Raw genomic sequence first — 25,077 nt, forward strand, 5'->3', positions numbered from 1 at the left:
ATTCTTGAATCAGTCCAAGGTTATTACACCATATATTAATATTGAGTTACAAATTGAAATAGCACACGCATGTCACATTGTCACTGATCTGTGGTTCCGGTCCTATACGTCAGCTTCATATTTAAGGCTTTCGAGCTAATTTACCCAGTTTTTAACGGATATATAAAAGTAAAGGTAAAGTGTGTTAGAACAGACGGCCAAGAATGAGCTTACATTGTATGAATCACAGCTCCTGGTTTTGGTTAGTTGAAACATAAGTTTGTGTTTGATTATATCACATGACAAGTCAGTGAAATTAAGAAATTGACAATTTGATTATCAACTGATGGGTTAGTACGGATTAATCAATAAAAAAAACTGTCAAAACAACCCCCACCTAATGCCAAGTAGTACCAGCTAGAAAAACCAACTCGTTCACCTCACCAAAGATGTTGACAATGTTGTACAAGGAACACAAGACCAATTAAGCACGTATATTTCTGACTTTGCAAGGAGATTTGGACGTGGAAATTAAATAAAGCAACTAGCAGAAAAAAAACATAACTTTTTTAATTATTTTCAGCATAATATAGGTCCGTGAAACATTTTAACTCATGCAGGAAAGGAACTGAAATTAATTGACTAATGGAGGATTTCCGTAATAGGAACAGTAGAGGGTTGTTCGAGTGAGAACAGGATCTTCTCTTGAGAGTCATAGTGCTACCTAACAAAAAACAAACTAGAATATATAATTTCCATGTATTTATCTTCTTTCTCTAAAAAATATTTTGGTACAAAGTGAGGTACAGTCCATGTGAATAAGGTGCTGAAGACAAAAATATTCATCCCAAATAGTAAGCAACACCTTGTAACATATTTTCTGATAGTAATAAAAATTTACAGGACGTGTAGCACTATTATCCTTTCGGATGAAGCTTAAATATGCATCCTGTGTCCAAATATTGCACATTCTCCTCTACAATATTCTCTATATAAGATCAAGTCCTAGATCGACAGGTACATACATGAACATGAACTTCAAATGCGGCGAGCACCAGCATTTGAAAAAGACAAGCGCTAGCTCATTACTCCAGTTCACAATTAATTTTGTGCCGCAAAGCATTTGCCCGGCAAAGCTAGGTGCTTGCAAGATATGGATCATCTTCTAATCTCTCTCTTTCTTTCTTTCTTTTTTCTCTCAAAAAAGAGAGGATATGGATCACTCACATGTGCTTCGGCCGTGGCCGTCCATCAAGACAAGGACGGCCATGGATAGAGCACAACGATGCCAAAACAATTCACGTCGCAACCACCGGTTGAAGTCGTAGTGATCATGTGTCAACTCGTCACAGCCACATTTCTATCTAAATATAGTGGCAATGCGAGAGTGAAATGTCACTTAATTTTCTTTTTTTTTTTAAAAAAAGAGAGGATGCCTTTATAGCCAGAAGACAAGAACCAAACACGTCAACATTTGGACGCCTCCTATCTGCACTCGTCACCAACAATTGTATGCTATATTAAATGGAGAGAGCTCCTGCCATCCGTTTTTGTTTTAAAAAAAAGTGGCCATAATTTTTTTTGTGTGCAATTGTTGTGTTGTGAAGGCAACAGGTTGTGTGGAATACGTGCTAAGCTGGTGAAAACTAAGTCTATGACTGAACCTAGTTGATGTTGCCGTGTGTGGTCTTCGAGCAGCTGTAAAATTGCTCGTCGCCCCCACGATAACCGGGCTTTTTTATCTTTTTTTTATCACCTATACATTTGTCGATAAATTTTCTCCTAAAAATTACACTGTAATTTGTATATAAGTTTCACGTAATTTTGAATCATAAGATTTATTACAAGATTTGTTCTGGTGAGGAAGAAAAAAAAATCACAGCACACACGTATGTGAGAGGATTTATTCCCACGACCTTCATTTTACCGAAATAAACACACATATGTGAGAGGATTTGTTCCCACAGCCTTCATTTTACCGAAATAACATGTTACGGGGAGATTTTTGAAAGTTACATACAAGTTATATTAGTTACAGCGTAATTACATATAAGTTACAACGTAACTACACTACGATTGTATTGTAATCATCTGTCAAATTTTTAGAAGAATTTATCGGTAAATATATAGCAAAAATATTTTTTTGGGGGTTTACCATGGTTACCGCGATAATCGGGCTTACTACGAAGGTGACAACCCCTTCCAAACCATAAGGGAAACCCTGTGTGTTATTACGGACACTAATACAAACGGCATGCTATAAATTTCATGACACTGATAGCATCAATCAGATCTAATTCATCGAGGTCTGAATTGAATGGTTTGATTTGGACAGGATTGACTTTTCCTCCCTTGTTGGACAGACAGATCGACGATTGCACGAGGTATCCGTGATCGATCTCTTCCACACATACGCTACTGGTTCTTGCAACTAATACATTGCAAAAGAACAATATCAGTATGAATACACGCAACAATAAAGGGTAGTAGTAGCAGCAGCTGCTGGTGCTACCTACCTAAAGAAACAAAATTCTAAAAATCCATTCTAGTGAAGAATACAATACATTACTGATTCTGTTCAATTAAATCTTGCGTTTAACTAATGCTATGGCATTAATTTGCACATCATGTTGACCCGAGAATTCCGACTGATCCATTATGATTGATTGCCTGAATAATTCTTCTGATGGTCTAACTCCATGCACATGGAATTCAGTACTCTTTATCTCTGTAGCTCAAAATCTTAAACATGTCAGATTATCAGACTAGTATCTAGCTACTCCATTTCCCACGTTACCTAGCTAGTCCAGAATTGATTTTTTTTTCATTATGTTTTTGTCAGGATCCATACATGTGTCATGCTCATACGCCGTAGGGTCAAGGAAAACATAACAGAAAAAAAAGCTTCTGCAGACGTATACATCACCCATACACTGAGCTCCGGAAGTAAACGCCTCGGGCCAAGAAGGGAGGGTACCCACCCACCTCTCCCTTCTCCTAATTTCACCATTATCTTGAAGCTCCACTTGCTACCAATCAAGAACATACACAACTCGAATACGACGCTAATGATTGTTTTAAGTCATAATTGATGTGAAGATAGAGTAAGTGCATTCCAAGTACCTGCCACTAGCAGAAGAAGTGCCTTGTAGAAACGCTCGAATCTTTGAGCAGATGTTCCTTTCGCGCATGGTCGACGCCTTTTCCCTGTTCAATGAAAGAGATCCTAAAAAAAAGTTCAAATTGTGAGGAGACATTTGCAATGAGAAAATTGAGCTGTTTCTTAGAATTCTTCAAAAACTAGCACTTCCATTGGACAGAGCTTGTTGACTATCAAGCGCTCCGTTCTGACTTCTGAAGTTTCAGCAAAGGAAAACAAATCTCTCTGACATGAAGTTGATGAGAGCATAGGTTATCACAGAAGATATGCATAAAAATATATGGCCACTATAAATTATAAGAGCAGGATGCAGTATTCAGTAGCAACTTCCAAAGTTTGATGACGACCTGGACAAGGATAACAACTACCGTTTTGCACAGGAAAGTTGGACTTTTGCGTAGAATTTTAGCTGCCTAAGCAAGACGTCAAACATGTGAACTGGGGTACAAAAATATTTGTTTTTTTCCCTCTTATTGACAGTACGGTAGTGGCAAACGTGTAAAAAACCCGATCTGGATGTGTCTATAGCATCTAACCTTTGGTCATCTTCTTCAAAGGAGCACAAGGAGGAAAGACCAACAATACAGAAACAGAAAGCAGCTTCTTCCTTCCCACCATAGCAGGCTATTGTTGAAAAAACCATTTGGTTCTTTAGCCAATCAGAATCCAAATCAAACATTCTTGCAGCAGGCGAGTTTCATGAGAGAACCATGCAGCTGCCCAATTTGCCATGCAGCAGCAGCACCACCACCACCACCACCAAGTTATCTGTGGCTTTCTTTCGGCTTCTTGTTATCCTCCTGCTCTCGTTTGCCTCTCCGACCAGCTCCTGCACAGAGCAAGAGGAGAGCTCCCTCATCGGCTTTCTAGAGGGTCTCTTGCCAGGCCACAACGGCAGCCTCAGCACGTCATGGGTGAAGGGCATAGACTGCTGCAAATGGGAAGGCATCAACTGCAGCAGCGATGGCACGGTCACAGATGTCTCGTTGGCTTCCAAGGGCCTCCAAGGGCGCATCTCGCCATCTCTCGGCAATCTTACTGGGCTGTTGCACCTCAACCTGTCTCACAACTTACTCAATGGCTACCTACCAATGGAATTGTTGTTCTCCAGAAGTATCATCGTTCTTGACGTCAGCTTCAACCGCCTGGATGGTTCTCTGCCAGAGTTGGAGTCCCCTAGTGGTGGTTCTCCTCTCCAGGTACTGAATATCTCGAGCAATTCATTTACAGGGCAGTTCTCATCGAAACAATGGGAAGTGATGAAGAATATTGTCGCTCTTAATGTAAGCAACAACAGCTTTACAGGACAGATACCACCTTCTATATGCATCAACTCCCCATCATTTGCTATCCTTGACCTTTGTTACAACCAATTCAGTGGCAGTATTTCCTCAGGGCTCGGAAATTGCTCCAAGCTGAGAGAGTTCAAGGCTGGATACAACAACTTTAGTGGAGCTCTCCCTGAAGAACTCTTCAGTGCTACCTCATTGGAGCACCTATCTCTTCCTAATAATGATTTACAAGGAGTTCTTGATGGTTCCCACATAGTAAAACTCGTCAAGCTGACAGTCCTTGATCTCGGATCGACTGGGCTCAGTGGCAACATCCCAGATTCTATTGGCCAACTAAGCACATTGGAGGAGCTCCGGTTGGACAACAACAACATGTCTGGTGAGCTGCCATCAGCCCTAGGTAACTGCACAAATCTGAGATATCTCAGCCTCAGAAACAATAAATTTGTGGGAGATCTTAGCAAAGTCAATTTTACCTGGTTGAATTTGAGAATCGCAGATTTCTCAATTAATAACTTCACTGGTACAGTTCCAGAAAGCATATTCTCATGCAGCAATCTAATTGCGTTGCGGCTGGCTTTCAACAAGTTTCATGGCCAGTTGTCACCAAGAATGGGTACTCTCAAGTCCCTGTCCTTCTTTTCAATAAGTGATAACCATTTCACAAATATCACAAATGCACTTCAGATACTCAGGAGCTGCAAGAACCTTACGTCACTGCTTATTGGAACCAATTTCAAGGGTGAAACCATACCGCAAGATGAAACAGTTGATGGTTTTGAGAATCTTCGGGTACTGACCATAGACTCTTGTGGAGCAATGGGGCAAATCCCTCCTTGGATATCAAAGCTCAAAAAACTGGAAGTGTTGGATTTATCAAACAATATGCTCATCGGAGAAATACCATTTTGGATTAGAGATATGCCTGTTCTTTTCTATTTAGACATAACAAACAACAGTCTTACAGGGGATATCCCAGTTGCGTTGATGAACTTGCCGATGCTACAATCAGGGAAGAATGCTGCCCAGTTGGACCCAAATTTTCTTGAATTGCCTGTTTATTGGACACCATCACGTCAATACCGCTTGCTCAATGCTTTTCCTAACGCATTGAATCTAGGTAACAATAGTTTCACAGGAGTGATTCCCCCTGAGATTGGTTTGTTGAAAATGCTTGATGGCTTCAATGTCAGCTTTAACAGGTTATCTGGAGAAATACCACAGCAGATATGCAACCTCACAAACCTGCAATTGCTAGATTTATCAAGCAATCAGCTCACAGGTGAACTACCGGCCGCACTGACTGATCTGCACTTCCTTTCTAAATTCAATGTTTCTAACAATGAACTAGAAGGGCCAGTTCCAACTGGAAGACAGTTTGATACATTTCTCAATTCTAGCTATAGTGGGAATCCAAAGCTATGTGGCCCTATGCTCAGCAACCTGTGTGATTCAGTACCAACACATGCATCCTCCATGAAACGGCGCAACAAGAAGGCCATTATTGCACTTGCATTAGGTGTGTTCTTTGGAGGGATTGCCATCCTTTTCTTGCTGGGACGTTTTCTTATATCCATCAGAAGAACAAGCTCTGTCCACCAAAACAAGAGCAGCAACAATGGGGACATAGAAGCAGCTTCATTGAGTTCTGTTTCAGAGCACTTGCACGACATGATAAAAGGAACCATTTTGGTGATGGTACCTCAAGGCAAGGGAGGATCAAATAATCTCAAATTCAAGGATATCTTGAAGGCCACTAATAACTTTGACCAGCAGAACATTATCGGATGTGGAGGTAATGGTCTAGTCTACAAGGCTGAGCTACCCAATGGATCCAAGCTTGCAATCAAGAAGCTCAACGGTGAAATGTGTCTGATGGAGAGAGAATTTACCGCAGAGGTAGAAGCACTCTCTATGGCACAACATGACAATCTTGTGCCACTATGGGGTTACTGCATCCAAGGAAACTCAAGGCTCCTCATATATTCTTACATGGAGAACGGCAGTCTAGATGACTGGCTTCACAACAGAGACAATGGCAGGCCACTTCTCGACTGGCCAACAAGGCTCAAGATTGCACAAGGAGCAAGCCGGGGCCTTTCATATATCCATAATATCTGCAAGCCTCACATTGTTCACCGTGACATCAAATCCAGCAATATCCTTCTCGACAGAGAATTCAGAGCTTGTGTTGCGGATTTTGGCCTTGCCAGATTGATCCTTCCCTATGACACACATGTTACAACTGAATTAATTGGCACTCTGGGATATATTCCACCTGAGTACAGCCAGGCATGGGTGGCTACACTAAGAGGCGATATATACAGTTTTGGAGTGGTGCTGCTTGAGCTGCTCACAGGGAAGAGGCCAGTCCAGGTCTTGTCCAAGTCGAAGGAACTTGTCCAATGGACCCGGGAGATGAGATCTCATGGAAAGGATACTGAGGTGTTGGATCCAGCACTGAGAGGAAGAGGCCATGAAGAGCAAATGCTGAAGGTGCTTGATGTGGCTTGCAAGTGTATCAGCCATAATCCTTGCAAGAGGCCAACCATCCAAGAAGTGGTCTCCTGCCTGGACAATGTTGATGCAGACCTGCAGGTGCAGATGTAGTTAAAGGAGAACAGATCCATAGACCTGGAGATGCAGAGATGATTTTGTATTACAGACTAGGTGTGTAACTTCAGTAGAAAGAAGATTTGCTAACAAATATTACAGTTTGATTGTACATCTGTGTAAAGGAATGGCTCGCAGTTATGAGCTTCTGTATTTAGTTTCCCTCTTTTTTGTGGAAATATTTCTCATCTAAAAAACTTAGCATTGAACTTAGGATCCCTGGTTCAATTCATCTACATTTCTTTTCTTGAGCTCTTCAGAAAAGTTGTTCAACGTCAACACTACATAATGTTGAACATACGCAGAGCAGATTTCAGATTTCTCTGAATAAAAACTTGCAAGATATGAAAGCCAATCATCCCACACATATATTAGGGCAGCCGGAAACGAAGGAACAATTGCTGGAAAAGTATACTAGTAGCAGAAATCAAATGCGCGCGTAGGTGTCAAGCGATTGCTATACTGACCCTCAGATGCGGCTTGCTCCCGCCGCCGGTGGAGGCCTTCGCTCGAATCTGCGGCGAGCGGAGGAGACGGCGGCGCGGCGGCGGCTCCGATGGGAAGGAAGGGGACACCGGCCAGCCGGCCCATTTGGAGTTGCCGCGGCGGCGAATGGGCCGGAATTCTGGACTTCCTTTTTTGGAAATCCGGCCTTTTGGCGTCTGGAAATCTAACCGAGACGTCGCTCCGGCCCGTCTCGAATCCCCGGCCCATCTTGATTTGCGCAGGCTTCGTGCTTAGGGGCAAATATGTCTCAACTCTCAAGTTAACGCTTGCTTAACGGTGCTAGTCATGGCGTGCGGCACAAGGATGGATTACTCTTTTTTTTATACTTTATTTTTGCATGGAGGTACGGTAGGGGACAACGGTGTCATTTTCTCTTGTAATCAAGATGGTGCTAATTACATGCATGCAACTGATTTAACCTCGATTCTACAAGCATATAAGAGATCGCTGATTAAGATCACCGATCACATGTCATATTCGGTTATCTCGCAGCGCAGGCGCAATTCATCACATTCTATGAAATTCCTGCAAAAAGGACAACAAAAACGTTTAATCAATGCGTGGAAAATTTACGTATGCACGGATTTAATACACGGAGGTCTAAGAGCAACTCTAACGGGTTGGTCATCCCTCTCCATGCAAAAAAAAATGGCAAACATAGTAAGAAAATGAACTATAACAAACTGATCTCCATTTGAATGGCTAAGCCTCTCGCTGACCAAATATCCATGAGGGCTGGCCAAACACCAACATCAAGCAATACTGTCCCAAGTAGGGCCAGCGACAACGCCTCCCAAGTAGATACCTCACCACCACCGCCTCGCAACACCGATGCCAAGGTCCTTCATCACTCCGGATCCAAGCCTATCAGAGTTGCCACCACCTTCCCCGGCCCAGCTCGAGAAAGAAGGTCCCATCATCACCCTGGTTGTCGACACGAACGCAGGACAATGAGGCGGGAGGATGGCAAGCTAGAGTCTCCTCCCGCCCTCCTGTGCCGCCTCATCCCAGCTTCGCCATCACCATTTCCAACATCATCCCCCATCCCCATTGCCGGAATTGAGTGGAGATGTTATTGCCAGTGAAGGAGGAGGCCTCCATCATTGTCGAATAACATGGCGGCAATATCATTGTTGCCGTCATGCCCGCCTGCGAGTAGCAACGCCTCTGTGAATCCCATCACCTCGAGCAGTCACCGCCATCGTCTTTCCATCCGATGCAGTAGTGCAGTCGCCACCTGGCCCCGCTGACGCTACCATCGTCGTCAACATATCCATCACAGGGCGCCATAACCCCACCTCCTCCTCCTCCTCCCTGTCATCCTGCTCCCCCCTCCCATCTCACCTCGTTTCTCGCCCTCCTATATGGTAGGCTGCAGCGGTTGTGGCAGCGGCTTGGGCCACGGTGGGACAGTCGGCTGCACCCGTAGTTTGGGCACAGAAAGCGGGGACAGGGAGAGAATAACGTTGTACTACTCGTGGACAACCGACAGTGGGAGGAGAAGATTGGAGGGAGGAAGAAGTATTTAGAGGCCGACATATGGGACCCATTACTAGATTGGATAGTGTAAATTAAAGAGACTGTTGGAGAGGAAAACAAAATTGACACTATTTGGTTGGCATGCTGGCTAAATAGGTATTTGGAGATGCTCTAATAGGTGAGCGGTCAAAAAGTTCGCTAGATTGCTTCTTTTTTTTTTAACTAATCAGCCCTTAAAAAGTGCGAAGTTTAATTGAATATAGCATAAAAAGATTAAAAAGATATATAACCTTGGGAGGTTACAGCTAGGAAAAGAAAAACAAAAATACCACCAATCCCACCACGCACTGAAGTTGCCTATCCACATGCCCGAGAAAAAAAAAACTAGCACCAAACCAACCGCCGCTTAGCGTAATTGGCTGTCGCTAGATAGCCTATTGATATACACAGTGGCGAAGCCACCGGGGGTGCCGGGGTGGGCCTGGCACCCCCATCCCCATGCGCTGCAAACCCCACCCCGGGTAATTAGCCATCTAATCCATAAAATTAGCTCATTAATTTGTTGCAAGTTGAGCCTATACCTACCTAGCTGTCCAATAGGTTTTAGCTTTACGTGATTACCTGAGTTAATTAACGTAACTAAGCGATGTGGTTGCAAGTCTCCAAAATTAAAAAGGATGAATAGAAATGATGTCGTGTGTCATTCTGTATTGAGTAAAGTTGGTGCTATTTAGTGACTTTAAAAATGGTTCTTTTCATGCTATATTAACATACATTCGGACATACATCCTCCATTCTAAAATAAGTTCAATTTTATACTCTAAGATCCACACTATATTATCTACCGAGGAGCTGGTGAGTTCTTACGTCTCCTGGCCAGCACCCCCTATACCTAAATCCTGGCTTCGCCACTGGATATACACACACTATAATATAATTTTGAATTCACGTATTTATGTATTTATGGTTGAACTTTTCTCTATCAAGCATGTATTAAGAATTTAATATTAAGATTACGTGAATATGTGACGTGTAGCATGCATGATATATAAAAAAACACAAGCAAGAAGGATTATATTTATGAGATTAATTATCAGTATGTACCTTTGGACGTACTTCCAGCGGCCAGGCATGATCCCTTGCAGGATGTGCTTCATCAACTTGTCGCAATCCTCCATTTGCAGGAACCTCTTGGCCTCGTTGTAGCACCGAGGCAGCCTGCCGGCGAACAGCTCGATCACGACGTCGGAGAGGCGGCCGACGGCGTCGACGCGCACCTCCTTGGCGTAGCAGCAGCGCCATTCGAACACCCGCAGCTTGGGCGCGCGCAGGCGGAAGCACGAGTACTCGGTGAAGCTGGCGCGGAAGGGCGTCTCCACGCAGAGCATCTCGTGACTGGACGGCGGGTCGGGCTTGCCGCCGTCGTGGCAGGACACGCGCAGCGTGGCCAGCTCATCGGCGAGGACGGTGATTGCGGCCTCCGTGCCGAGCGAGATGATGCTGACATCGACGATGCGGAGGTGCTTGAGGCGCGGCATGGTGGCCGACGTGATCTCGATGCTGCCGGAGAGGGTGCAGCCGGAGATGTGGAGCTCCTCCAGCGACGGGAAGGCGGTGTCCTGGAGATAGCCTGGGTGGAGCACCATGAAGCTGTCTTTGAAGGTGAGCGACTTGAGTGCGCTGGCGCCGGGGCCATGGACGTGAGGCGGCCTCACCGAGTACCAGCACGATTCCATTGACAAGCAGGCGGTGGCGGCCGGCAGATGCAAGGACCACGGCCCGGCGTCGTTGTTACGTAGGTTCTTTGGGCAGTTGAGGAACAGCACCAACGACGACGCGGCGGCGAGCGCGATGAACTCGTCGGCGTACCGGCACTCCATGGGCACGTCCTTGCGGTAGGACAGACGGAGCCGCTGCACGGTGTCGTGGTCTGGCCCCGCGCAGCGCCGGCGAAGCGTGCGCGCCATGCTCTCGACGCGCTGCTTGCTCTGCGTGGACAAGGGGGAGCCCTGGAGCCCGAGCACCGACATGGTGAACGACACGGCGGGGAGCTTGGTGTGGAGGTGCTTCCACCGCCGCGACACCACGGTGGTTCGCACCGCTTCCTTGTAGCGGACCATCGACAGGATGTGCACCAGGATGTCGTCGGGCAGCTGGCTGATTAGGTCCTTGCCTTTCCTCGCCATCGTCGTCGATCGTCGATCTAATCGATCGCCCCGGTTAATTTCACTGCTCGCCACGAATATTATACAGGCTTTAAACACGGCACAGCACTTGTATATATGCACACAACATCTGTGCGGACATGGACGGATAGTCGGTCTCCCTTTTGGACTTCGATCGGTACTGTGAAGACGTGTACCATACGGGGATGTGGTACGTACGAAGCTCAATTCATCTTGTACAAAATTTATTGGAAGACATATTACTTAGATCATTGGCCAACAACCCCCGCCGCCACCCCCCCTGGCCGCCACCCGAGCGGGCCGTTGGAAACTGTGCGGCCACAAGGGCAACGATGGAGGGACCCTCCTTTTCCCTGAGGTCACGGGGTTGGAGCCCATGACCCTGACTAGATTCGGGATGACAACTATCAGGGCTGCGATAGCCATGATGGTGATGGGCTGGAGTCGGTGCCTCAAGAGGCTGGCTGCCAGCGGCGCTGCCGAATCTAGCGTCCACGCCAAATCCAACCTCCTCCTATCCGTATCTAGCCTCCTCAGTGCGGACGACCGGCTCCCCTACGTGCACCCGAGCTGATAATGGCAACGAGGCAGTGGGTGTAGCTGCATGGAGATGGCGGGGTGAGGTAGGAAGGGCGCGGCGGCGCTGCTTCAATTGTGGGCATGACCATGCAGAGAGGAGGTTGCGAAGCCGACCAGGTAAGCGGGCTATGTCCGGTCAACGACGTTGGTAGGAAGGTGGTGGAGGCGGCAGCGGGGATGGGAGGAAGCTGGCGGTGCCGGCTGGGAGCAGAAGGCGTCCTTTCCCCATTCCCTGCATGCTTGCTGCTGATGGGAGTGTTGAGGTCATCATGGGTGCCTGGAAGGTGAGGGCACTGTGGCGCCGACTGGATGCGGTGGCAAGTGACAAATCCTTCTTCCTCTTTGGCCACCGGTGACAGGACGGCGCAATTGTGGTAGTGCTTGTGAATGCTCCCGGCGGAAGGCTAGCTTAGCGTGGCCAGTGGTGGTAGGCTAGCACGACGCGAGGAGGCGCAGCTGGCGCGGTCAGTGGCGACATGACCATGGGAGGCCCGTGCGGCGAGCGGGTGGTTGCACGAGAGGTCGGTGCGGGCAACGGCAAAGAGGCTAGCCCGGCCGACATGTATGAATTGACAAGGGGCAGGCGATAGGTGTAAAACCTAGCTCGACATTGCTGGGTTGACAACAACGACGCTTTTGGCGTCATTTTCCCTCTTGGGGGCTCTGTCGAGTTGTTCTTCTTCCTCTGGTAGGGCTGCTAGGTGAAAACCCTGTCCTGGTTATCTTCAGGACCTTGATGGACGGCAACATCGATGCTCATCATCGATTTTCTCCCTACAGATGTTTAAAGGCCCACTTGCCAAATTTCTTTCAGACAACTTGTGTGTGCTCTCTCTAAATGTTTGTCCTCTTGCATCAGAGCCCTAGCTAATGCAAGTTGGCCATGTTGGCGGGCCATGTGGGGGGTTCCATTATTCTCTCTCATCCTCTCCCCTCCAATACCAAACGCGTGGATAGAGTTGAGTACGATACTCGATTGTTAGGGTTTGTTTTTGGGCCGTTCAGCTGCAGCTTTTTCGTTAGTATAGAAGCGGCCGATCACGATTAGCCGCAGCCAGTCCGGTGCTAGCCTTCTCCTATGTTTTTTTAGGTGTTGCCAGTGCGTGGTGATAGATTTTCTTTTAAGGTGTTAGCGCTGGAATTTTTTTCTACTCTATTCAATGAATCATCGCACCGTCTAATGTTGGTCGTTAAAAAAATATTATTCAAAAAAGAAAAACACCTTTAGGCCTGTTCGGACGTCTGGACTGTAGCTGCGCCACAGCCAACACGAACGGTGCCATAGGCACAAGGCTGCTGCAGCCAGCCTTCCATTCCCATAGTACCGGGGTCCGGGGCTGCAATCTGATCTGCCCTGGCCCTCGTCGCATCGTCACACCCGCCGTGCAATGCTTAAGCTTCAGGACGCCAACTATGTCACATGAAAATTTCTTTCTTTTTTATATATTAAAGAAACAACAAAACTTATTCAAATATGGTTAAAATTTGACATTTCCATAGTTTCAAATATTCTGAAATATATGGAACTTAAGGTGACATATGGAACTAAAATTTCTGAAATTTAGGGTATTTCATCTCCTCTGTAGGATATCTTTCCCCGAGAAATTCAGTTTTTTATTTAAATTCACCAAATATTGTTCAAATTCATTTTTGTTTGATTTTTTAATTGTTAGATATTTCCATTCTATCATGCCAGCCTAATTGATTTTGTTTTCCATAATTTAAAATGGATTTTTAATTCAACAGATATTGCCCTCCAATTTTTTTTTAGAGATTTTCATACTATAAATCGTTCTTGAAATCGTAGATTCATTCATCGCGGGCAAAAGCCAAAGGCAAAGCGATGAGGAGGCCAATGCACGTGGCGACGGCACGCTGCCGTACCGATCGGCGAGAGCAAAAAGCTTCACGTTCTCCGGCCATGGCCGATGTCCAGCTCCGCACGATTCGCGTATTTTTAACGCGCACGGCGCCTTCGTCTCGCGTCACGCACGCGCCCATCGAATACCACACCAGTGAACGCTTTTTGGCTCTTTCACAGTGCAGCAACCTAATCTTGCTTGCAGATGCAGACATATCCTCCTCTCGTAGCCTTATCGTCTCACTTCTGTAACCGCGTTACAGTTTCTGGTAGAGTAGTAGTATATTACTGCAGAATGTAAAGCTGGAGAAAAACTGTAAATTTTGCAGTGGTTGGTCGTTACAACAGAGGTGGAATCATCCAGAGGATGTTGCTGCTGTGTGCTGACCCTGCAGAGAAAACCATCTTCATTTCGTTGCCAATTGTTCAGAACTTCAGATCAAGAATTTACTAGTAATAACCTTGGAAGTAAATTAAATCCCAATTGCGCATCCATCAAGAGCACCGTCCTTCTTACCTTCCTAGGATCCACTTCGTCTCTGCAAAAACTGCAGAGACAGACACCGATCCCAATGCAAAACCACGCACTGCAGCACTGACTCTCTCTGTGCCTGCATCTCTCTGATCGTCAATGTTCAGACATGCCAAATTTTTAACTGTCTGCAACTGCAACTTGCAGCACATCGAATATGCATTTTGCTGCAGTTAATCCCTGCTTTAAAAGCCACTCCTCTTTTTGCTTGTGGTTCGTTGACGTGGCTGGAGTATCCTCTCCAATCTCCATGTCGATCTGAGAGTATCTGACGATCTCCTTGCTTGTTTATTCAGATGGCACAACCAGGGACACGTTGCTTCGGGCATAGCAAATCCAGTGGCCAAAGTATATTATTAGTGATTTATTACTGTTCTGAAGTGTCCTTTATTGTTGTTCAAAAATTGTTACTCCTCCCCTGATCAAGTCCACTGAACTTCAGGTGATTTTTCTGAACTTGAGAACAGTCACTGCTTAGGCCTACTATCTTTACAGTACTCTGCTTCAGAATTTCAGATCATGTCTGTGTATTTGGACGAACTGGGGATACAGTTTGAGCTGCAGGTCTGCAAACGGCAAGCAGTATTATTCAGTAGCACAAGGAGTAGGGTACACATTTTCACCACTGACAAAGAAGGGAAAACATTCTTACCTGCATTGCAGAAGTACTACCGTCAGGTGAAAACTGAAACTGTCACAACATTCTGAAACATCTAGCAGTTATTCCTTCCTGGTTAATATTTTACTCCATCTATATGGAGAAGAAACAGAAACTTCGACAGTTAAAAGTAAAACAGCTAGCAGCAACAGTATCTTCAGAATCACGTGCCCCCATCACGTGATCCCGGCAAAAATAAGTGGATTAGCAGTTAAAAACTAGCCGATTTAGTCCTTGACGATCAAACAGCACAACCAGCCCTAGTCTTAGGCCAATACCAAAAGTTTTTCAGTACAGTCAAAGCTGCAGCACATGATGCCTGACTTCCCCCACTGGGAACCAGAAAAATTTAATTACTAGCACATGAATTCCAACTACAGGATGCTCAGATTAGTGACTACTAATATCTTGGTTACTTGTAGATTACGGGTTCAGATCTAGTGACACCCGAATCCATTAAAATTTTGTTGCATCATTTGGTCATTCGGAATATAGCGAGTTACATGTATTACTGTAGCAGGTCAAGCATTTTTCGCTCTGAACCACTTCAGGTAGCGTGCCTTTCGGCGCTTCGACATGTTATTGTTGAAATCTGCAGTCTTGTAAACCTGTAACCCCTCATCCGGCCAAAAAAATGTATTACTGAATTTGAAATTTGATATATATATATATATAAAAAAATAAATTTGAAATTTGGAACCATTCATGAGTTGGGTTTGAATGATCTGAATTGCCGCCGAGATCAAAGATCCGACCCGCTTAGGAGCGGCGCTTGCTAGTTGCTACTGGTCATAGAGATGGATTAGAGTATCAGAATCCGAAATAAAACCACCCCAAAGCCCACGTTAACTCCCACCATCTCTCCTCGATCCTTGCTCCAATCCACACCTCCCCCCACTACATACCCTCATCTCCACACTGCCCCAAGCACAACTCGCACAAGAATATTGCAGCAGCAGCAGCAGCTTCAGAAAATTCATGGGTTCTTGCAGGGTTGCTTCTGTTTCTCACCGGGCAGCGTTGCTGCTGCTGCTCGTGTTGTTGCTGTGTTTGACGTCGTCGTCTTTAGCTGAGAGTGAAGGAAGAAGGTGGCAGCCGCGGCGGCTGCTGGTGTCGCCGGCGGCGACGTCGAGCCAGCATAGGGCCGGTCAGCAGCAGCAGCAAATGAGAGTTGATGGTGCGAATAAGCCCTTCAAGCAGCCTGCGACGGCGGCGAGCTTCGGCCGTCGACGTGTTCCCAGATCCGGCTGGAATCCCATCCAGAACAGATGAGGTATACACACTGCTGATATACAGTTTTTCATCGTCGTCAGTGCCAAAATTTTTGTCACAGTTTTTTACTTGTAGGCTTCGCTTAGAAACTGGACTATTTCTTATGAAATTCATCTGGTTCTGTTTGAAATGGGCGCCTCAATTTTATGCAACATCAACTGATTTGTGCATTCTCTTCAATTCTTATTGCAGTGTACGGCTTCAAGTGAACAAACCTAAGCATCTATATGGGTGATTGCCTACGAGAAGCAGAGCTTGGGGAGGTTGAACCTGTGTACTGGTAGCTTTTCAGTTTTGTAGTCCTAGTTTTTTTTTTCAATTTCCTTTTTCTATAGGTATTTTCTAGTGTAAGTTAATTAGTTAGTTTGGGAGTAATACTGTACTGTAATAGTTAGCTGGCTGGTTTATGGCAGGCCATTTCCCTTTCATGTTCTACACTTCTACTAGTACTTGTACTTATTTATTTTGTTGAGTTAGCATCTGTAATATAAGTTGGTGGTACATGGAGGAAGTCAGATGTTCTTTTTCCCTAGTTGTGCACATCCAAATACCCAACATGCAACGCTAAACATATATGTACAAAGAAGATGCAGGTGCTACTATCATGTAATGCTTCAAGTTCAGACCAACAAAAGCTCCACTGCAAAGAATTACAAGAATCGTAGTAGAATACTCGGTATTACGAAGTACAGTAGTATGTCTGCAAGCTGCAATGCACAAAATAGGCCCATGATATCCAAAACAGGCCTTAAAAGAACAGAGAAACTCATTTTGAACATGGGCCTGGACAAAAAGGGCTTCGTGCTTCACGGGCTGAAAGCCTTGAAAGTCTGAAACCGATGGACCTTCTGCGTCGTTTGTCAGAGGTTTTAGGCTCTGAAAGACTGAAATTATGGAATTCTTCCACTATTCACAATCCGAATCAGAACGTACAAATGTACATTTTACTAAATCCTCCCCATTCACGCGCATCTCTATACTTATACACCATAACTAGCATGATGGCCCGCGCAGATTGCGCGGCTAGCATCATTATATTTTCTCTCAAATAATAGCATATATGTTTTCTCATTATATTATTCAAATATATTAAAATGACAATATAATTTTAAATTTTGCAATAACTTTACAAAACTACTAATGTGTAATATTTATATTGTATTTTATATACGTGTTAATTATTAATTATTTTTAATATCAAATTTTAGTTATTTGTAAATTATATATATTCCTATATGGACTCTAGACTCGTCTTTTAATATTTCTATTTTTTAATTCCGAATTTTTTGTAAACTGTATTTTTATATAGACTCTATGCTCTTCTTTCAATATTATTTATATTTATTTCTGAATTTTTATTATTTCTAATTGTATTTCTATGTGGACTCTAAACTCATCTTTCAATATTCTTTAATTTTAAATTTTGAATTTTAGTTACTTCTAAATCGTATTCCTATATTGACTTTAAACTCTTCATCCCACGTTTTTCTTAATTTCTAATTTTAGTTATTTATAAATTGTATTTTTATACGGACTCTAAACTCTACTTTTAATTTTATTATGTTTATTCCAAATTTTAGTTAGTTTTAAATTCCTATATGGACTCTATACTCTACTTCTAATATTCCTTATTTTTTAATTCCAAATTTCTATTTTGTTTTCTTAATTGTATTTCTATATAGACTCTATCCTCTACTTCTAATATTCCTTATTTTTAATTACGAATTTTAGTTATTTCATAATTGTATTTCTACGACTCTATGCTCTACTTCTAATATTCCTTATTTTTAATTTCGAATTTCAGTTATTTCCTAATTGTATTTCTATATGGACTCTATTCTCTACTTCTAATATTCCTTATTTTTAATTCCGAATTTCAGTTATTTCCTAATTGTATTTCTATATAGACTCTAGTCTCCTCTTCAAATATTCCTTATTTTTTAATTTCGAATTTCAACTATTTCTAAATTGTATTTCTATATGGACTCTAGTCTCCTCTTCTAATATTTCTTATTTTCTAATTCCGAATTTCAGCTATTTCTAAATTGTATTTCTATATAGACTCTGTTTTTTCTTTTTCTTCGATTAATGTGAGAATTTCTAGGCCATGAGAGCGAACGGTTATTTCCTAATTGTATTTCTATATAGACTCTAGTCTCCTCTTCAAATATTCCTTATTTTTTAATTCCGAATTTCAACTATTTCTAAATTGTATTTCTATATAAACTCTAGCCTCCTCTTCTAATATTTCTTATTTTCTAATTCCGAATTTCAGCTATTTCTAAATTGTATTTCTATATAGACTCTGTTTTTTCTTTTTCTTCGATTAATGTGAGAATTTTTAGGCATGAGAGCGAACGTGGAGGCTCCTTTTTGATTTTCCAGTGCCTGGTTTCCATCTCCGGTTACTGCTAATGACTGAATTTACATGAGATTACTCCCAATTTCGCATCACAGAACGCTCAGTTCGAACACAGTATCGATGTTAGCAAATGAGGCTCAAATGTCATGATCTGCCGATGGTGTCGACGTTGTCGAGCCAGCTAACCACTTCTTGTATCGCCGGTCGGCTGAACGGCGTCGAGTCGACGCAGAGGCATGCGAGGTCGAGCACGTACAGCATCTGCGCCTCGTTGCCTCCGCTCAGCCGCGTGTCGAGCACCTCGGCCTGTCTCCCCTGCAACCGCATCAGCAGCACCCACCGGACGAGCTCCCGCTGCTGCCCGTGCGGCGGCGAGGCCGCCTCGACGGGGCGTCTTCCCGTGAGCAGCTCCAGCAGCACGACGCCAAAGCTGTACACGTCGCCGCGACGCGTCGCCACCCACGCCTGGCCGTACTCCGGCGGGATGTACCCCGGCGTGCCGACCAGCTCCGTCGTGACGTGTGTCCGGTCGGGGAGGATGAGGCGCGCCAGACCGAAGTCGGCGACGCGGGCCTCGCCGGCCTCGTCGAGGAGGATGTTGCTCGACTTGATGTCGCGGTGCACGATCTGGGGCTTGCACTGCTCGTGGATGTAGAGCACGCCGCGGCTGGCGCCGCGCGCGACGTTGAGCCTGGCGCGCCAGTCCAGCAGCTGCGGCGCCGCGCCCGCGCCACCGGCACGCCGCTCGTGCAGCCAGTCGTGGAGGCTGCCGTTCGCCATGTACGGGTAGAGCAGCAGCCGCAGGCGCCCGCGGATGCAGAAGCCCAGGAGCGGGACGAGGTTCTCGTGGCGCGTCGCGGACAGCGCCTCCACCTCCGCCTGGAACTCCCGTTCCACCAGGCACATGTCGCCGTTGAGCTTCTTCACGGCGAGCCGAGCGCCATCCTCCAACTCGGCCAGGAACACCAGGCCATAGCCGCCCGACCCGATGATTCTCTCCTGGCTGAAGTTGTTGGTCGCCTTCAAGATGTCCACGAACGTCAATCTCTTCGCCGCCTCACCGGCGGCCTCCGACATGAACAGGATCGTGTCTTTGGAGCAATCGCCGTACAACTCCGACATGGAGTCGAACAGGGACACCTCCACGCCTTTGCCGCCGTCACGGACAGCTCCATTGGACATCACTTTTCTGACGGTGATCACAACGCATCCCAAGAAGACGACCAGAGCAACGAGGCCAATGCAGACACCAAGAACGATGGCGATGAGGACCCTCTTCCCGACGTGCTTGTCCGGATCATCGTCTCTCGTCGCGCCGATCATGTTGCCACAAGGCACAGAGATCGCCCGGCCGCAAAGCTTCGGGTTCCCCATGAAATTCTTCGGCGGGAACGCGTCGAACTGGCCGCCCGTGGGGATCGGCCCCTCGAGGTCGTTGTGTGCGACGTTGAAGACGGCGAGGAAGTTTAGCTTGTTGAGCGCAGAAGGGATCGTCCCTGTCAGGCGGTTCCAGCGCAAGTCGAGCACCTGCAATCTGTCGAGGCCGGTCAGCTCCGGCGGGATGCCGCCGGAGAGGTTGTTGTAACTGACGTCGAACACCTGCAGCGTCTTCAGCTTCCCGACCTCCGGCGAGATCGTGCCGGTGATGCCGTTCTCGCCGAAATTGAGCGTCGCGGCGACGCCTGACAGCTGGTAGTAACCGCGGCCCTGCCGGTTCGCCGCTCCGTTGTCCGGATTCAGAGAGAACATCAGGATGAGATGTCCTGGATTGAATTCCGCCATGGCCTGCTCCGACGTCAGTAGCCGCATCTCCATCAGCGACGGCGGTATCACCCCGGACAGCTGGTTCCCGGAGAGGTCGACGTAGTACAGCTTCGGCATGGCGCCGAGCCAGCTCGGGATCGGGCCGGTGAGCCGGTTGCCGGAGAGATTCAAGATGTTGAGGTCCTGCAGCTTCGACAGCCATGACGGGATCGCGCCGGTCAGCGCGCAGTTCTGCATCACAATCACGCGGACGCTCCTGACGTGGTCGCCGACCCAGCCGGCGTCCGGCAGCGCCTCGCCGTAGAAGTTGTAGGACACGAGCAGCGCGGTGAGGCTCGTGCAGCCCTTGAGGTTCCAGAACATGCCGCTGATGTTGACGAAGGAGTTGATTGTCAACGAGAAGAATTCGAGCTGTTTCAGGTTGCCGATCTCCGGCGAGACCTGCCCGCCCATGACGTTGCGGCTGACGCGCAGCGCCTTCATCGCCGTGCAGGAGTAGATGCTCGGTGGCATCGTGCCGGTGAAGTTGTTGGACGCCACGTCGAAGACGGTGAGGTTGGGGAGGCCGGAGAAGTCAACGTCCGTGAGGTTCCCGACGAAGCTGTTCGACCGGAGGTCGATGAACCGGAGGCTGGTCCAGTTGCTCAACGCTGACGGGAGCGTTCCGGTGAGGTTGTTATTGGCGAGCCGGAGCTCCTCCAGCTTCGGCATCTTGCTGATCGACTCCGGCAATTCACCGGTGAACAAATTATAGCTCAGATCAAGCGTGACCAGATTCGTCAGCTTGGCGAGGCTATCCTGATCAAGCCGGCCTTCTATCTTGTTCGCCGGGAGCTGCAGGTGCTGGAGCGGCTTCACGTCGAAGAGCTCGCCGGGGAGTTCGCCGGTGAGGTTGTTGCGGCCGGCGCTGAGAACGCGCAGCTGCGAGCAGTTGCCGAACCCGGAGGAGATGACCCCGCTGAGCACGTTGACGGAGAGGTCAAGAACGGCGAGAGCCGGGCAGCTCACGCACAAGGAGGGGATCGAGCCATGGAAGCTGTTGTTGCTGGCATTCAGCGACACGAGGCGAGGCGTGTGCTCCCAGATCGCGGACGGGAACTGCCCCGCCAAGAGGTTGCTCGACACGTCGAGCACCTCCAGCGAGAGGCCGCCGCGGTCAGCGGCGCCCGTCGCCACGCTAGGTAGCTCGCCGGAGAGGCAGTTGTAGCTGACGTCGACGACGGTGACATTGGGCAGGGAGAAGAGCACCTCTGGGAACTGGCCGGCGAGGCTGTTGCCGGACAGGTTGAGGTGCGTGAGCCCGGTGAGGTTGCCAATCGACGGCGAGATCGTCCCGTTGAATCCGCGTCCCGGCAGCGACAGACGCGTGACCGCGCCATCGCCGTCGCCTGCGCCGCCGCACCCCACGCCATCCCACCTGCAGCAGTCCGGCGACCCTCGCCAGTCGGCGACGATGGCATCCCCCGCCGGCGGCGAGGCCTCGGCGAGGAAGGACAGCAAGGCCGCCCTCTCCGCCTCGGCGCAGGCAGCTGCGCGCCCGCAAATGGAGATGGCTAAAAGCAGCACAAGAACTCCAGAGACGACCACGACGACTCGGCCACTCGTCTCCATCGTGGCATGATCACCACGGCGAGCTATCGAGCGTGGCGGAAGTCAAACTCCATCCCGGCCGATTTGATTGGAGAGTTCGCCGTTGAATCCGGCGATAAGTTATCTAATGCTGAACTGAACTGAACTGAAATGAGGAGGGGAAGTATATTAATCCGAGTCAACTGCAGCGTAGTGCGTCGCCGTGCACGTCGTGCTCCGGGGATCAGGTTCGGATCAAATTTTGATTAAACCGATTCTTCAGGATATAATTTCTGTTTGTACTTACTATAATATTTTTAAGAAATGTACTCCGTATACGCCATATGCTTTTGTTGGCAAGTTTGACTTCACTTCTGAAGCTGGGCTTTTCTGGCTGATTGGGCGTGGAGGAGCTGTCTAAGACCAAAGTTGCACATTATCTAGAGCATTAATGTCGTGGTTGATGAGCGTGAATTGATACGGCGTTGACGAAAGCTCCAGTTAATTCGTCGACGTCACGCAACTGTTTAGCGGTTATCCAGAAGATATTGTATTCTGGACTATCCTTCTGGCCCATGGACCCATACCTGAAGTCCACAAGACAACCCGTAGGCCGTGGAGGCGTAGCACGTCGTCGTCGTTCCTCTCGCCGCCATGGCCGCAACGGCAAGCCCGTGGGCGAGCGGCGGCGGCGGCGGCGGCTGGGGGCGGAGGTGCGCGGCGAGCGTACGGGCTTCACCCTCCCGCCGAGCAATCCAGCCGCACCCGGGGGTGTAGCCTGGCTACCCTGCTGTGGCGGCGAACCGGCGAGGCGAAGCGGCTCTAGTTCTCCGTGAGGCCGCGCGAGCAGCGGCCGACGCGGGCAACGGGGTACGGGCGGGGATTCCTGGTTGCAAAAACTTGCAGTGCGAAGCGAATCACGGCAGAAGGTACGCATTCAATTAATCCTCTGTTTACTCTCTTGTTCAGGACTATTTTCCTCGCAAAAATAAGTACTCAGGTAACCCTATTATTTTCGCTGTACTATGGGGATTGGGGAAAACTCCGAGGGCTCAACGAATTAGAATTTTTGTGCACTTTGGCTCTAGCTTCTAATGGGTTCAAATCTAGAGATTGCATATGGTAGCTATGTCCAAGAATAGTAGCACTTCGTTTATGCAGTAGCATTTGCTCAGAGTTTGTCTATAGAGTAGTTTTATTCATATAATTGAATCATCAATCGTTATGTCCTAAACATTTTAAGTCATGCTATTTGAAGTTACCGGCTAAATCAGTAACAATACGTGGTTGTGAGCAGGGATGCGAACAATGATGCAGTATAAGTGGGGATCAGGTTGAGAGAGGTCGTTTGACAAGTCTAGTACTTGCAGCCTTGCAGGCCTGTGAGGCTGCAGATTTGTTCGAGCTGAAATTGGTACTGATCAGGCAATATTGACATAGTGGTGTCCGATATACAGGCAAGTCAAGGAGTTTGAGGTCCAAAGTGGCAGGTTTCTTTTCTGATAGTAACATCGGCATGTTCATCAACGTAGATGCTAGATGGAATATCTCCTGTAAGCCTGTAGTTTGATATAATAGGAGATACAAATCATTAATCCAGGATGGTATTTGGTCCAGTACTCCAGTGAGTTGATTGCTTAACAAATCTAGCACCTCCAACTTTGTGATCTTTGACAGCCAAAGAGGGATTTATCCAACCGGTGGGCAACCATCCAAGGTGAGTACCTGAAGGTTCTCAAAACCATGAATTGTTTCATCCTGCGGAATGATTTCCCCCTTGAAATTGGTTCCTGCTAGCAGATAGGTGAGGTTATTGCATGTTTTTGAGCATCTGAAGTGTATTTGTGATATTGGTAAAAGAGTTGTTGGTAATTGAAAGGAAGGAGAGGAACTTTAGGATAGTTTAGATCGCCTATTCTTTGTGAGATATGCCCATGAAAGCGGTTGAAAGCCAGCCATAACGCAATGAGATTGCTGGAGGAGTAGATGCTTTCATGAATTGTAACAGTGAAGTTATTCATGGAAAAATTGGGAATTTTGAGATCCAACATTGTGGAGTGGACTTTGCCAAGATCTCCAGTAAATCGATTGCCTCTGAGGGTAATGAATCTGAGATTTGTGCGGTTACCTAGTGCTGATGGCAGCTCACCTACCATGTTATTGTTGTCTAAGTGGAGCTCCTCCAATCTTCTCAACTGGCCTATAGAGTTCTTTTTATTCAACTGGCCTATAGAGTTTGGGATCTTGCCACTGATCCCAGTTGATCCAAGATCAAGGACAGTCAGAATGTCAGATTACCAAGTTTGACTATGTGATAACTATCAAGAACTCCTTGTAAAGGAAAAGAGAGGTGCTCCAATGATGTATAACTGAAGAGCTCATTAGGGATAGCTCCAGTAACGTTGTGTGTCCATCCTTGAGCACTCTCAACATGGAACAATTGCGTACTTTTGGGGAAATTCTGCATCTGAATTGGTTGCACCAAATGACCAAAGATCAAGCACTGCAAATGATGGGGTGCTGATGCAGATAGATGCTGGTATCTGTCCTGTAAAGCTGTTGTTACTTGCATTCAGAGCAACCAGGTTTTTCATCATTTCCATACTGCTGATGGAAATTGTCCTGTGAAAAAAATTGCTGGAGATATTCATTACCTGTAGTGGAAGGGAAAGGCTAGGATTTGATGACTGCAGCTCTTGAAGTGGACCATCTAGGTGGTTGAAGCTGACATCAAGGACAGCGATGCTGCTGAACAACAACGAATCCATTGGTAGACCACCGGAGAGAGAATTGTGGGAGAGGTTGAGGTGCAACAACTTGGCGAGATTGCTAAGGGATGGAGAGATGCTCCCTGCAAGGCCTTTGGAAGGCAGCGAGATATCTCTGACTGTGTTTTCACCTCTGCAGTTGATCCCTTCCCATGAACAGCAGTCAGTACCTAATGCCCACGACATGTTGAGGCTGCCGTTGTGTTCAGGTGAGAGCTGCGCAACGAAGTCGAGGGAGCTCTGCTCCTGCTATATGAAGGAACTGGTGGGAGAGGCAAAGGTGAGCAGCAGCAACAGCATAACACGAAGCTCCCAAAAGGCATGGGGGATTTGTTTCTGAATCTGGACCGGAAACACGAGAAATGAAATCATAGGGAGGCTGTACATAGTGCAAATAACAGAATCTGAAGTTTCATTCTCTGAATGTCATGATATCCAACCTGAAAGTCAGAGCTAAGAATGATGTTCACCTCTAAGTCTAAGACAAAGTCAGAGA

General features: G+C 46.9%; 3 protein-coding genes, 1 long non-coding RNA gene and 1 pseudogene across 4 annotated transcripts; 2 read left to right on the top strand and 3 right to left on the bottom strand.

The window, feature by feature from the left end:
* The first annotated feature begins 3,712 nt into the window (after positions 1 to 3,712).
* On the top strand, positions 3,713 to 7,257 carry LOC127777145 (tyrosine-sulfated glycopeptide receptor 1-like). Its single transcript, XM_052303683.1, has one exon. The coding sequence runs from the start codon at positions 3,850 to 3,852 to the stop codon at positions 7,039 to 7,041; it is 3,192 nt and encodes a 1,063-aa protein (XP_052159643.1). The 5' UTR covers positions 3,713 to 3,849; the 3' UTR covers positions 7,042 to 7,257.
* Positions 7,258 to 9,436: 2,179 nt separating this feature from the next.
* On the bottom strand, positions 9,437 to 11,216 carry LOC127775378 (putative F-box/FBD/LRR-repeat protein At5g44950). The gene is made up of 2 exons (XM_052301601.1): positions 10,135 to 11,216; positions 9,437 to 9,464 (listed from the first exon to the last, which is right to left on the bottom strand). Exons 1-2 carry the CDS (start codon positions 11,214 to 11,216, stop codon positions 9,437 to 9,439), a joined length of 1,110 nt encoding a protein of 369 aa, XP_052157561.1.
* A 4,503-nt stretch (positions 11,217 to 15,719) lies between these two features.
* Positions 15,720 to 16,658, top strand: LOC127777829 (uncharacterized). The gene is made up of 2 exons (XR_008018373.1): positions 15,720 to 16,119; positions 16,311 to 16,658. It is a non-coding gene; the product is annotated as an uncharacterized LOC127777829 (long non-coding RNA).
* Positions 16,659 to 18,488: 1,830 nt separating this feature from the next.
* On the bottom strand, positions 18,489 to 22,073 carry LOC127775778 (tyrosine-sulfated glycopeptide receptor 1-like). The gene has a single exon (XM_052302073.1). It carries the CDS (start codon positions 21,853 to 21,855, stop codon positions 18,625 to 18,627), a length of 3,231 nt encoding a protein of 1,076 aa, XP_052158033.1. The 5' UTR covers positions 21,856 to 22,073; the 3' UTR covers positions 18,489 to 18,624.
* Positions 22,074 to 23,142: 1,069 nt separating this feature from the next.
* Positions 23,143 to 24,881, bottom strand: LOC127777062 (tyrosine-sulfated glycopeptide receptor 1-like; annotated as a pseudogene).
* Positions 24,882 to 25,077: the final 196 nt, after the last annotated feature.

This window comes from Oryza glaberrima, chromosome 6, assembly GCF_000147395.1.
Source record: "Oryza glaberrima chromosome 6, OglaRS2, whole genome shotgun sequence".
Classification (NCBI taxonomy): Eukaryota; Viridiplantae; Streptophyta; class Magnoliopsida; order Poales; family Poaceae; genus Oryza; species Oryza glaberrima.

Bases quoted from the DNA above. Each gene is read 5' to 3' on its own strand.
- LOC127775378 (XM_052301601.1), bottom strand. From the start codon at position 11,216: ATGGCGAGGAAAGGCAAGGACCTAATCAGCCAGCTGCCCGACGACATC. The intron at 9,465-10,134 runs GTACATACTGAT...GTATATCAATAG, and splicing joins CGCTGGAAGTACGTCCAAAG to GCTATCTAGCGACAGCCAAT.
- LOC127777145 (XM_052303683.1), top strand. From the start codon at position 3,850: ATGCAGCTGCCCAATTTGCCATGCAGCAGCAGCACCACCACCACCACC.
- LOC127775778 (XM_052302073.1), bottom strand. From the start codon at position 21,855: ATGGAGACGAGTGGCCGAGTCGTCGTGGTCGTCTCTGGAGTTCTTGTG.